The sequence below is a fragment of the Cetorhinus maximus genome, chromosome 14 (assembly GCF_964194155.1).
Source record: "Cetorhinus maximus chromosome 14, sCetMax3.hap1.1, whole genome shotgun sequence".
Classification (NCBI taxonomy): domain Eukaryota; kingdom Metazoa; phylum Chordata; class Chondrichthyes; order Lamniformes; family Cetorhinidae; genus Cetorhinus; species Cetorhinus maximus.
The window spans coordinates 49,712,066-49,725,654 of NC_135892.1; the positions used below are offsets into that span (position 1 = coordinate 49,712,066).

General features: G+C 40.4%; 1 protein-coding gene across 4 annotated transcripts in view; it reads left to right on the forward strand.

The window, feature by feature from the left end:
• Positions 1-13,589, forward strand: part of LOC144689645 (exportin-1) — a 60,921-nt gene that overhangs the window by 37,516 nt on the left and 9,816 nt on the right. For all 4 annotated transcript variants that reach the window (XM_078556888.1, XM_078556891.1, XM_078556889.1 and 1 more), the window contains one exon: positions 3,743-3,937. In XM_078556888.1, the coding sequence (XP_078413014.1) occupies positions 3,743-3,937 (195 nt within the window). The remainder of the gene's footprint in view (positions 1-3,742; positions 3,938-13,589) is intronic.

Here is a 13,589-nt window from a genome sequence, read left to right on the forward strand (position 1 = left end):
ACCCCTCTGTAATAAAGCTCAATATACCATTTGTCTTCCCAATTACTTGCTGTACCTGACAACTAATTTTGTTTCATGTACAGGGGTTTCTAAATTCCTCTGAAAACCACCATTGAGTAGTTTCTCACCATTTTAAAAAAAAACTGTACTTCTACCCCTACCAAAAAGAATAATCTCTCACTTCTGCACATTATACTTCATCTGTCATCGTCTTACCCACTCATTGAACCTGTCTATATCCCTTTGAGGACCTTTGTGTCTTTCTCAAACATACTTTGTTACCTAGCTTTATATTGTTTGGCAAGCTTGGATACATTACACTCGATCCCTTCATCTAAGTTAAGTTTGTCCAGCGTTTTTCATGGGGAAGCCACGTTTCTATTTTTCTCACTCAAGGGGCCGATGAGCAAATTTTGGAAAGATTTTCAAAAAAAAAATTGAGTATGAAGAAAAACATTTGCTGAGAAAATGAATCAAAAAATTGATAGATTTAAAAAAAAGTAATTAGTAAAGTTGATCATTAGAGTGTGAGTGGGTCAGTTTGTGTCTCCAGCTCACTCCCAGTCCCTTGGTGCTCACTTACTCACGTTCACCCACTGTGAGTGGGTGTGAATATCTGTTGGCATGTGGGGATGAGGGTGAGTGAGAATTCTGAGACACTCTCACTCAATGTGCACTCACTCTCTCTCGCATGCTTTTGCAGAATCTTCAACTTCACTTACCTGTCTGACCGTCATTTTGAACAGTGGCTTCGGGGGCGTGTTGGACAAGCCTGATCCAAGTCATTAATATCGATTGCAAATATGAGGTCCCAGCACTGATTTTTGTTGCACCCCACTAGTTAATAGCCTGCCAACCTGAAAATGATCTAAAAACAGAAAATGCTGGAAAAACTCAGCAGGCCTGGCAACATCAGTGGGGAGAGAAACAAAGTTAACATTTCAAATCTGTATGACTTCTTCAGAGCTGAAGAGAGGTAGAAATGTGATGGATGTTACATTGTTGGACAGGGGGTGGTTGGTGGAGCAGATGGAGCAAAATAGAAGGTCAGGGATAGATGGGAGCTCAGGAGAGATTTGAGAAAGATGTCATGGGCACAAGACAAAAGGAGTATTAATGGTAGTGTTAAAGACTAAAGGTCTTGTGGCATAAAGGTAAGTTAGCAGAATGAGGGTCAGCACTCTGAAAGCAAAACATAAGAACAAGTTATAGATGACCCTGTTGGAGGAGGGGGTTGGAAAAATAAAAATGGGAGAGCTCATGGCCTGAAGCTGTTGAACTCAGTGTTAAGTCCAGAAGGCTGTAAAGTGCCTAATCGGAAGATGGGACGCTGTTCCTTCAGTTTGAGTTGGGCTTCACTGAAAATGATCTATTTATTCCTACTCTCTGGTATTCTTTAACCAATCCTCCATCCATACTGATATATTATACACAGGACTCATGGGGCTGAGAACTTTTTGTATGGCATCTTAGAGTGCTTTCTGAAAATCCAAGCATTACTACAACCACATATGTTTCCCATATAATCGATCCTTAGTTATATTTTCAAACGTTTCTAGTAGGCTTGTCAAACATGATTTCCTTTTCACAAAACCATGTTCACCCTGCCTGATTGTATTATGATTTTCTAAGTGCTCTGTTACCACTTCCTTAATGGGCTCCAAGCATTTTTCCAGTGTCTGTTGTCAGGCTAACTGGCCTGTTTTTGCTCTCCCTCCTTTCTTTAATAAAGATGTTAAATTGGTTATCTTCCAATTGACTGGGACTATTCCACAATCTAGGGAATTTTAGAAGATCACAGCTGTATGTCCACTATCTCTGAAGCCACATCTTAGAACCTGAGGGTGTGGGCTGTCCAGTCTAGGGGATTTGTTGGGGTTTTAACCTCAGTATTTTTTCTTTCAATATTAATTGAAGTTCTCAATTTCATTAGACTCTTGGTTCTCCACTATTTCTAGTGTGGTTTCTTGATATCATGGTTGAGTAAAGCACCCCAATTTGTATCCTAGACAGTATTCTAACTTTGGCCTAATCTGTAAGATTAATACTATATCTTCTTGCTATTGCAGTTAATGCCTCTGTTTATAAACTCAGGATCCTATATGTTTTCTCCACCACCCCACCCCCACAACCGAACAGTTTAACAGCTTGTCTTCTTGCTTTGTACAGCTGAGCCCTGAGTGTTTCTGACTTTAATCTTTTAAAAAGTTTATATTTCCTCCCTTACTGTTCTGGAAATCATCACCTCTCATTTCTCCATATTAAATTTCATCTGACATCTATCTGTTCAATCTGCTATCCTGTCAGTAACCTTCTGGTGCTGTTTATAGTCTCTTTCAGTTAACCACATTCCTTATTTTGTCATGTTACTTTTATCAAAATGTTTTCAAGGCTTAAGGGTAAGCAGAATGAAAGGGCGGGGTGGGTGGTTGGAGAGGGAGCGTGTTAATTGGACTATGGCCAAAGGCAGTTTGCAATGATGCAGTTGAAAAGAGGTCAAAAAGGAAAATAATCAAGTTGTGAGTTGGCGGAGAAGGATGTATTTGGTTAAGAGGAAAGGGAGAAAAGAGGATGAAAGGGCTGAGAGGCAAGGTAAGAACAGAGAGCGATGGTAAGGTTTGTATCCATAACTTGCTCATGTACCTACTGCGGTTTATCCCAATCTTCAGTTTAGATCAGTTGAAATTTGGTTCTACAAGTAAAATTTGGCAAGGGGTGGAGGGGTGGTGTGGAATCTTGTTCTTATACTCAAAAGGGCTGCAGGAACTTTTGGCATAGGATCTGAGTTGTAGGTGAAGGTTGGCTGCATTCAGGACCTTTACACTAGCCAGGAGGGCAGTTGTGCCAGCCAGACAGCCAAATTGAGAGCTGGGAACTGGTGTGTGTAGAAGCTAGCCAGCGAGAGAACATGACTATAGTGGCCTCACCAGAAGCAGGGTGGCCAGTGGCAGCAACAAGGGGAGAAAAAATGGCCTTTTTACATTAAAAAGGAAGAATTTACGAAAATGACTGACTGAGCTGGGTTTTTTTTATTCATGGCCCATGAGCCAACCACATTGCTGTGGGTCAGGAGTCGCATGTAGGCCAGACCAGGTAAGGTCGGCAGATTTCCTTCCCTAAAATGAACCAGATGGGTTTTTACAACAATCGACAATGGTCATCATTAGACTTTTAATTCCAGATTTTTATTGGATTCAAATTCCACCATCTGCCATGGCAGGATTCGAGCCCGGGTCCCCAGAACATTACCATGGGTCTCTGGATTGCTAGTCCAGCGACAATACCACTATGCCATCACCTCCCCCAGTTAAGCATCTAACAGCTCCTCTACAATAGCACTTGCAATATGCAGACTCTTAATCTGTTTACTCAGACTTCACAGTAAGCCTAATGTGACAGATGGGTACCATTATCCATAGTATTATGGGACAAGCAAACTGTAACACCTTTCATATTGAAAGTCATCACAGTGATATCTACTGGTGTAGCTGTTAAGTGTGAAGACGTAATGTTGGAATCTCCCATTAGAGGAGGTTCACAGAAGTTTTCAATGCCGCGCATGTCACACATACTGAAGTTAATGGTTTTTTATATGCAAATATGGTTACTTAAAAAAAACTCCTAAATTTGTGCATTTGACAAATGAGGGAGGAGCAAAGACTCTGATATTTTTTCAAGGATGGTTACTGGTCAAAACCCTTCTATTGGTGTGGAAAAGTTAACTTTTCAATGTTTATTATAGGTAGGTGAAAATTTTGTTCCTCCATTGCTGGATGCAGTGCTTATTGACTACCAGAGGAATGTACCAGCAGCTAGAGAACCAGAAGTACTTAGCACCATGGCAACCATCGTGAATAAACTGGGTGGACATATCACTTCTGAAATTCCTCAGATATTTGATGCTGTCTTCGAATGCACTTTAAATATGATTAACAAGGTAAGATTAAAGGATCATTGGATACCATTATCCATATTTAGATATTAAAATTGGATAGAAGAAAATATATCCTGACATGAAAGGGGCTTTGGGAATTACAATGGTCACGCAGGATTAAAGTGTAAAAATTTCTTAAGAATTGGTGCAGTATTTTCACACATGATAGCCAGTACAAGTTTTTAAATATTTGCTCGTGGAATGTGGGATGGCAAGTCCACTTTTATTGCCCACCCAATGTTGCTTTATGAAGGTAAATCCTGATAATTGTGTTGGTGCCGCCTTGATGATATTGGATGAGAACTTTCAGGATTTTGTGCCAGTGATGTATGTCCAATTGTGTCTTGGAAAAGGAACTTTGAAGTCATATTGGAAGCTGTTGTCAAAGCAAGTTTGGTGAGTTACTGTAGTAGGTTCTGCAACCACTGTGTGCTGGTGATGGAGGGAGCTGGTTTTGATTCCATTGGCAGGGACATCAATCAGGGAAACTGTTTTCTCATGGTAGAGAGCTTCTTGAATGTTCTTGTAGTCGCGTCCATCTTTGTGTTTGCATCCATTTACTCAAGTGAGTCTTCCATCGTACTCGGGACTTATTAGTGAGGTTTTAAGTGGTTAGAAATGAGCCAGTCTGCCTCTGCCCTGCTCTTATATCCATGATGTTGATGTGGCTAGTTCCTTTAAACTTCTGGTCAACCTGCCCCAATATGTTAATGAGATATTTGGCAATGGTAGAGCTATTGAAAGTTGTTCACTGGTGTTTCCAAGGAAAAGCTTGATGTGATGCAAAGATATACATTTCAGCCCAAGTCTGAACATTCCTCAGGCCCTCCAGTAGGCCAGCATAGTCTGCTTTGTAATCAAAGTTGAGGATGTAGTTAATACCGAAATTCTCATGGAACAAACCATTCCCAACTCTCTTGACAAAGACAGATCATTGAAGCAGCTGACAATGATTAGGTTAAGGGTTCTTCCCCAAGCAACTCCAATGATATGCTACAGCTTCTTACTACTATCTTGCCTTTGTCAGATATCGTAAAGTCCCGCCGTTTGCGGGGGTTTCATTCCTGTGAAAACTCTGCTCACGTCGAAATTGAAAATGGTGAACATACTTTGCAGTGGGAACCAATTAGATAGGTTCCAGCTATCCTAAACTTTGATGTGTATAAAGGATTAAAGGCAATAAAAACTATGCTTTTAACAAATTTAAAGAGAAATTTACTGGAGAAATTGTTTAATAAAACAAGAACAATCTAAAATTTATTACACTTACAGTACTTTATTTGAGAGTAGAGCTGGACTGTAATCAGGAATTAAATCACCAACAATGAGCACCCACATACAAACAACAGATGATGTGCACTCAGTGTGCACTATCTAATGCAGGAAATACATCATGGACACCATCAGTTGTTTGTTTAAGCATCATCTGGGTGTATTTTCTTTCTTCGGCATTTAAGTTAGCTTCTATTTTTTAACATTCAAAACTGTGGATGAGCAAACATTTGGCCGCAGTGGGCGATCTGATGTACAAAGACTTTTGCGTGATAAGCGAATTCACGAAAGAGGAAGTTTTGAATGGGGGACTTTACTATGTTACTCCAGCCATTGAAGGATTTCCCTCTTGATTCCCATTGGCCTCAGTTTTTCCAGGGTTCTTTGATGCCATACTCATTTGAGTACTACCTTTATGTTGAGGGCAGCTACCTGTGTATCATCTCTGGCATTCAGCTCTTATGCCACTATGGATCAAGGCTGTAATAAGGTTTGAAGCATGATATCCTGGAACCTAAACTGAGCATGCATGAGCAGGTTATTACTGAGTAGGTATGATTTAATGGCAATATTGGTAAATTCCACAGCTTTGCTAATTTACTAAAAGGTCAACAGAGCAGTAGTTGGCAATTTAGATTTATGTATGTAAGAAAAAGTGTAAATAGGCTAATTTTCTGCAAGTAATTAGTAAGGCAAAGAGAATGTTAGCCTTTATTGCAAGGTGGATGGAGTATAAAAGTAGGGAAGTATTACTACAACTGTATAGGCAGGGCATGGTGAGACTGCACCTGAAGTACTGTGTACAATTTTGGTCTCCTTACTTAAGAAAGGGCATACTTGCTTTGGAAGCAGATCAGAGAAGATTCAGTAAGCTGATTCCTGAGATATGTGGGGTTTGTCTTAAGAGGAAAGGTTGGGCCTATATTCACTGAAGTTTAGAAGAATGAAAGGTGATCTTATTGAAACATATTTTGAGGGGACTTCATAGGGTGGATACTGAGAGGAGAGGATGCTTCCCCATGCAGGCCTAGAATTAGGGGGCACAGTTTAAAAATAAGAGGGCTCCCTTTTAAGACACGTGAGGAAAGATTTCTTCTCTTGAGGGCTTTTAGTCAGTGGAATTCTCTGCCACAGAGAGCAGTTGAAGCTGTGTCATTGAATATATTCAAGGCTAAGTTAGACAGATTTTTGATTGACAAGGGAGTCAAAGGTTATGGGAGACAGGCAGGAATGTGGTGTTCAGGCCACAAAGAGATCAGCCATGATCTATTGGATGGCGCAGCAGGCTCGATGGGCCAAATGGCCTGCTCACATTTCTTACGGTCTTATGGTCTTAAGTTATTCAGCAGGTGCCAGCATCATAGAGAAACTGTGACCGTGGGGTGGTTAGTTTAGTTTTGGTGTGGAGGTATTTGGCATTATAGCCAGGATGCTGGCTGCCCATAGCCTCATTATATTCAGTGCACTACTAATTGTCTAGTTTGGCTGGAATGCATAGTGTAGACTTTGGGAGGAGGCTGATTGGGATCCTCCTCTTGACGTTTTTGGTTGGGGGCACTTGCAAATACTTCAGCCTTTTATTTTGGCACTCATTTGAAAATGCTCTAAGGTTTAAATATCAACTGTACAATTTACCCTAAATGTTTCGGGCAAATCCCATCTAGATGAACTTGGAATTAATGTAACTTGCATAGACCCTTGAGAGGAGGAGATCATTTCAATTGTCTCATTTAATTAAAAGATTTTTTGCTAAAATTATGACCTGTAAATTATCCCAGGGTGTGAGACTCCACTAGGGAATTTGTTTGAGACTACCTAGACTGATTTTTGCGCGAGGCCCATGCAGTCGGTTAAGAAAGAGACAAAAAACATCATGACTGGGTATGAATTATAGAACCAGAGGTTAAAGGGCAATGTATTAATCTACCAATTCTCCTTGTCCTCCTCCATTCAAATGAACTCTTAAAAATATTGAGTGCGATGCACACTTTATAAGAACTTAAAAATTGTTGTGAAAATTGTGTAATTTGAATTGCATAGTGTTGCTAATAAAAAATTGAAAGCAAATATGTAATTTTCTTCTAGGCTAGTATACTGGGGCTGTCTTAAATGCTTAATTTAAAAATAAACCAATATTTTTCTCCTTTACTCTTCTGAAGGTAGCCTTTTATGCTAGATAGAATACAGTGGGTGCTTAGTGGATATTCTATGTATGTAAGTTGGGATAGTGAGTATACACTTTATATTTGGTGTTTGGGAACTTAGAATAGAGGCTATCAAATAACACAGAAACCTCTAGATTTTTCCTCTTCTGTTATTCTGTCCAATTCAGTGAACACTGATTTGTTAAAGATATTCAAAATCATGAGGGGTAAATGAGTGCAGCTTGTAATTGAGTGGATACCTGGGAGTTTGGTGGGTGGGGGACTTTAAAGTGTTAATCTTGTTCTTGAAAAATCTAGTCTTGTCTGTAGTTAGCAGTAACTGGAAAGTACTGTATAAGTAGAGTAAGTTTCTTGCAGCCTTTAGGCAAGGTAAACACTCTACTGAGAGTAGCTGAATAGTTAATTAGCTAACTGCAGTTCAGTTAGTATAAATACAAGGGTCTTTAGTGCACCTTGCAAATGAGTTCATCTTGTGACTGAGTGGATACCTGGAATTTTGGTTAATTGGGGGGAAGTTGGGGAGCTCCTTTGCTTTTGCTTTTCTAACTTTTACCCTGTAGGTATTGGTTCTTGCTCTACTAAAGGAAATAAGCTAGCTGTTTGGTGAGTATCTGGTAAATGCTTATAGTCTATTCTATTCCTAAGGTATAAAGTAGTACAGGAACTGGTGGTAAGGTTAATAAAATATATAAAAAAAGAAAAATATGTGAATAAAATAATTAACTAGTTAAACATATTAAGGCTGGCAGGACAGGTAGTGTGTGATAGCTGCAGCATGTGGGCACTCCTGGATAGCAGTATGATCCAGGACAGACATATCTGCGGTAAGTGTTTACAGCTCGAGGAGCTTTGGCTCAGAGTAATTGAGCTGGAAGCTGAGCTGCAGACACTGACATATCAGGGAGGGGGAAAGCTACCTGGATGCTTTGTACCAGGAGACAGTCACACCATTTAGGGTAGAGTCTTCTGATTTGATCAATGGTCAGGGACAGGAGAGTGTGATTGCAAGTGAAGCAGGTAAGGGGACCTAGAGGGCAGAAGTGCAGGAACTTCAGCCTTTGCAATTGTCCCACAGGTTTGAGGTTTTATCCCTCTCAGCTTGTTTGGATGAGAGAGGGGTGGATTGCAGTGTGGATAAGCTGATCGACTATGGTGTCGTACAGGAAGCCATTCAAGTGGGGAGAGCAAAAAGGTGAGAGTCTAGAAGGCTGTGTTGTCTGTGTGGTTCCAGGGTTTGGGACATCTGCTCAGGGCTGGAGAGGAACTTAGAGTGGGAGGGGGGAGGATCTAGTATCGTAGGTAGCAACACCAACATAAGCAGGACAAGGAAAGAGGTTCTGCATAGTTAGTATGAGGAGCTAGGTGCCAGATTGAGAAGCGGAACCTCAAAGGTGGTAATCTCTGGATTATTACCTGAGCCATGTGCAAATTGGCATAGGGAAAATAATTAGAGAAATGAATGCGTGGCTCAAAGACTGGCATGATAGAAGTGGGTACCAGTTCATTGGGCACTGACACCAGTGTTGGAGAAAGTGGGGGTTATACCATTGGGACAGTCTACACCTGAACTATGCTGGGACTGGTGTTTTAGCGAACCACATAACAAGGGAAGTACAGAGAGTTTTAAACTAAATAGTGGGAAAAGGGTTCAAATTTGGGAAGATTTGGTAAATCAAAGAGTAGAGACAAGGCAAGAAAGAAAGCTATTAATACGGAAAATGATAAATAGACCGTGACAGGAAGGGACAAGTACAATTGTATGAGTAAATCAGTTGATAAGGCTAGGGGTTACAAAAATAATAAAACGACAAAACTAGAGGCTCTGTATCTGAATGCACAAGACATTCGAAGCAAGACAGATGAACTGATAGCGCAAGTAGAAATAAATACAATCTGATAGACATGGCTGCAGGATGACATAGATTGGGACCTGAATTTTGAAGGGTAAGTGCTAAGTTAAAAGTTTAAGATAGTATAAAACTTAAAGAAAAAGCATATAATTGCACAAAGATGGGTGGCAGGTCAGAAGATTGAATAGAATATAAAAAACATCAAAGAATGACTAAAAGATTGAGGGGAAAAATCAGGGAGTACAAGAGAAAGCTAGCTAGAAATAGAAGCTCTTACTGTTTTTATATAGATGTTTAAAAAGGAGAGCTAATAAAGTGAGCACTACTCCTATAGAAAGTGAGTCTGGGGAATTAATAATGGAAAATAGTGATTGCAGATGAATTGAACAGGTATTTTACATCAGTCTTCACTATAGAGGACACAAGTAACATTCCAGAAATAGCTGTAAATCAGGAAATAGAAGGGCCAGGGCTCAGGAAAATTACAATCATCAGGGAAGTAATACTGAGTAAATTGTCAGAGCTGCAGACTGACAAATCCCTGGGTCCTGATGGACTTCATCCTGGGGTCTTCGTGGCTAGTTGATGCGTTGGTTTTAATTTTCCAAAATCCCCTTGATTCGAGGAAGGTCCAATTGGATTGGAAAATAGCAAATGTAGCTCCTTTATTCAAAGAGGGAAGGAGACAGAAAGCGGGAAACTACAGGCCGGTTAGCTTAACATCTGTCATAGGAAAAATGTTAGTAGCTGTTAAAGAAGTTATTGCTGGGCATTTGGAAAAATTCAAGGTAATCAGGCAGAGTCAGCATGGTTTTGTGAAAGGGAAATCATGTTTAACCAATTTATTGGAGTTCTTTTGAAGTAATAACATATGCTATGGATAAGGAGGAACTGATGGATCTACTGTACTTAGATTTCCAGAAAGCATTTGATTAAGTGTCACATCAAAGGTTACTGTGGAAAATAAAAGCTTATGCTGTAGAGGGTAACATTGGCTTGGATAGAAGATTCACTAGCTAACAGGAAAAAGAGTAGGCATAAATGGGTCATTTTCTGGTTGATGAAATGTAATGAGGGATCAATGCTGGGGCCTCAATTTTGTACAATTTATAGAAATGACTTGGGCGATGGGACCGAAGATATGGTTGCTAAATTTGCTGATGACACAGAGCTAGGAAAGGGAAGTTGTGATGAGAACATGTGAAGGCCAAAAAGGGATATATAGGTTAAGTGAGCAGGCAAAGATCTGGCAAATGGAGTATAATGTGGGAAAATGTGAAATTGTTCATTTTGGCAGGGAGAATAAAAAAGAAGCATATTATCTAACTGGTGAGAAATTGCAGAGCTCTGAGATGCATTAGGATCTGTATGTCCTAGTGCATGAATCACAAAAGGCTAGTATGCAGATACAGCAAGTAATTAGAAAAGCTAATCGAATGCTATTGTTTATTGTGAGGGGAATTGATTGCAAAAGTAGGGAGGTTATGCTTCAGTTATGCAGGGCACTGGTGAAGACCACGTCTGGAGTACTGTGTACAGCATTGATCTCCTTATTTAAGGAAGGATGTAAATGCGTTGCAAGCAATCCAGAGAAGGTCTACCAGACTACTACCTGGAATGGGCTGGTTGTCTTATGAGGAAAAGGTTGGACAGGCTAGGCTTGTATCCACTGGAGTTTAGAAGAGTAAGAGGCGACTTGTACGTTTCAATCAAGATCCTGAGGGGTCTTGACAGGGTGGATGTCGAAAGGATGCTTCCTCTTGTGGGAGAATCTAGAACTAGAGGCTACCTTTTAAAACTGAAGGGTTGTCCATTTTAAGACGGAGGTGAGAAGTTTTTTCTGAGGGCTAAGAGTCTTTGGACTCTCTTCCTCAAAAGGTGGCGGAAGCAGAGTCTTTGAACATTTTTAAGGCAGAGATAGATTTTTGATAACCAAGGGGTTGAAAGGTTATCGGAGATTGGTGGGAATGTGGAATTGAGGTTACAATCAGATCAGCCATAATCTTATTGAACGGTGGAGCAGGCTTGAGAGGTCTAGTGGCCTACTCCTGCTCCTAGTTCACATTTTCATAAGTGGTTAAGATTTGGAATGCACATCCCAAGGGGGTGTGGTGGAGGCAGATTCATCCCAAGGGGGTGTGGTGGAGGCAGATTCATCCCAAGGGGGTGTGGTGGAGGCAGATTCATCCCAAGGGGGTGTGGTGGAGGCAGATTCAATGGTTCTGTGATTGTTTGTTGCCTTTGCTGTTACCTCATGGATGAGGGTACTGTATTTCGCAGCATTTGGTAATGCATGTTGCTAAAATAAATAACACTGAAGCAATGAGAAACTGCAACCAGATCCTGTGTCTTTTAAGTAACAGTCAGTTGGTAGATTCAGTTCAACATGAATTCTTGTAACACAATTAAGAGATGAAACAAGGAAGCAAATGGAGCATGCAAGATTTGGTAGTTGACAGGAGTTTTGGGGGTGGGGTGTGGTGTTTGTGAATATCTACTAGTGATTGGATGCAATAGAAAAGCAAAGAATGCTATGCTGAGTTATATTGCTGTATAAAGCGTTTAATTAGCCAGAATCCCAAATGTCATCTGACTACCGAATCATAGGAACAGAGACAAATATTGTAACTATTAGGAATCACTGAGAATTTCTTCACTAGTAAAAGATGCAGTTAATCAGGTGACACAGTTTCAGAGCAGGAAAATAAGTGAATATTAAATATACTGTAGATGTCAGCACAAAACTCTACCTTTTGAAGCCTCAAAAATCTGTCCAAAAACAGGGCTTGACTTATACTCTGAGTAAAAAAAAAACTGTTGCCGTGTAGGTTGTCTTAAAACTCCTGCACGTCTTCACAACACAACCTATATCATCTACTTGATCCCTTGCACCCAGTTTAAGGTGCCGGTGAGTAAAACATCCATTTGTGGTGTGAAAAATTGAGGCAGACGACTAACGTGAGTACAGCATGTTGCGGCTGAAAAGCAGTGGGGGGTCGACTTTTACGTTGAGTATATGCAAAAGCATGTTTTTGGGGCTGAAAAGATTGGGTCATTTTATGCGCCACAATTTACAGTAAATTGATTCAAAAAGCGTGATTCTTGAGCTGGTGATCCAAACTTTGCAGTAGTAATGACATGAAACTGTCGATGTTCACCATCGTTATTCCTTTGAAAAGGACAGCAATTCCTGAAGTCCACACATGAGCAGTTAAGTACAAGTCTGAGTTGCTGTCAGTTAATCTACACCCATAGGGTGTGCAGTTAAAGTCCATGCAGTCTGCAATCAATTAGAAATCACTGAACTGAGCTGATAAGAATTTTCCCTGTTGTGTTATTAGTTTTGCTGCAAAAATCCTTGAAAAAGTTGCACCTTGTTGAATGAGGTGTAACTGGACTTTTAAATAGTGCACTAAGTTCATAATTTCTCCATTTATGATTTGCACATTCTTATTTTTAGGTTTGATATTTCATTTTCTACTTTAATCCAATGTGTATGTTCCAATCATTTATTTTGGCCTCTGTACGAATATACAAAACAGGAGCAGAAGTAGGCCGTTTGGCCCCTCAAGCCTGTGCCACTATTCAATAAGGTCATGAGTGATCTGTTTGTTTCGAGTTTCAAGTTCCACGTTCCCGTCTATCCCCGAGGGAATCGATCTACCTCTGCCTTAAAAATATTCAGTGACTCTGCTTCCACCGCCTTCTGAGGCAGAGTTCCAAAATCGCACAACCCTCGGGGAGAAAAGAATTCTCCTTACCTCTGTCCTATAAGGGTGACCCCTAATTTTAAAACAGTGCCCCCTAGTTCTGGACTCACCCACAAGAGGAAACATCCTTTCCATGTCCACCTTAAGAACATTCAGGATCTTATATACTCATAAGACAACCCACTCACTCCAGGTATCAGTCTAGTAAGCTTCCTCTGAACTGCCTCCAACACATTTACATCCTTCCTTAAATAAGGAGACCGAAACTGCACACAGTATTTGAGATGCAGTCTCACCAATGCCCTATATAACTGAAGTATAACATCCTTTTATGTTTAATTCCCCTTGTAATAATAAAATATTAAAGCAAAGGATAAAGGTAGTGTTCCCCTTAAGTTCCATGGCTGTGCAGCAGTCTTGAGGGACCGCAAAATAGAACAAGCTGGCCACCAAAGCAAAGGAAAATTATAAGGAAGGTTGAGGCCAGCTTTCTTTAAGATAAGCAGCGGGCACTGTTGATTCACTACTGACTGCAAAATCCAGGCCAAGGTCATGAGGTGAGTAGTTGAAAAAGGATGGGGGTGAGTCATTGAAAAAGGATGGACTTTGCGGGGAGGGTGCCTCTATCTTGCTAAAAGCTTTAATGTTCTGAACTTTG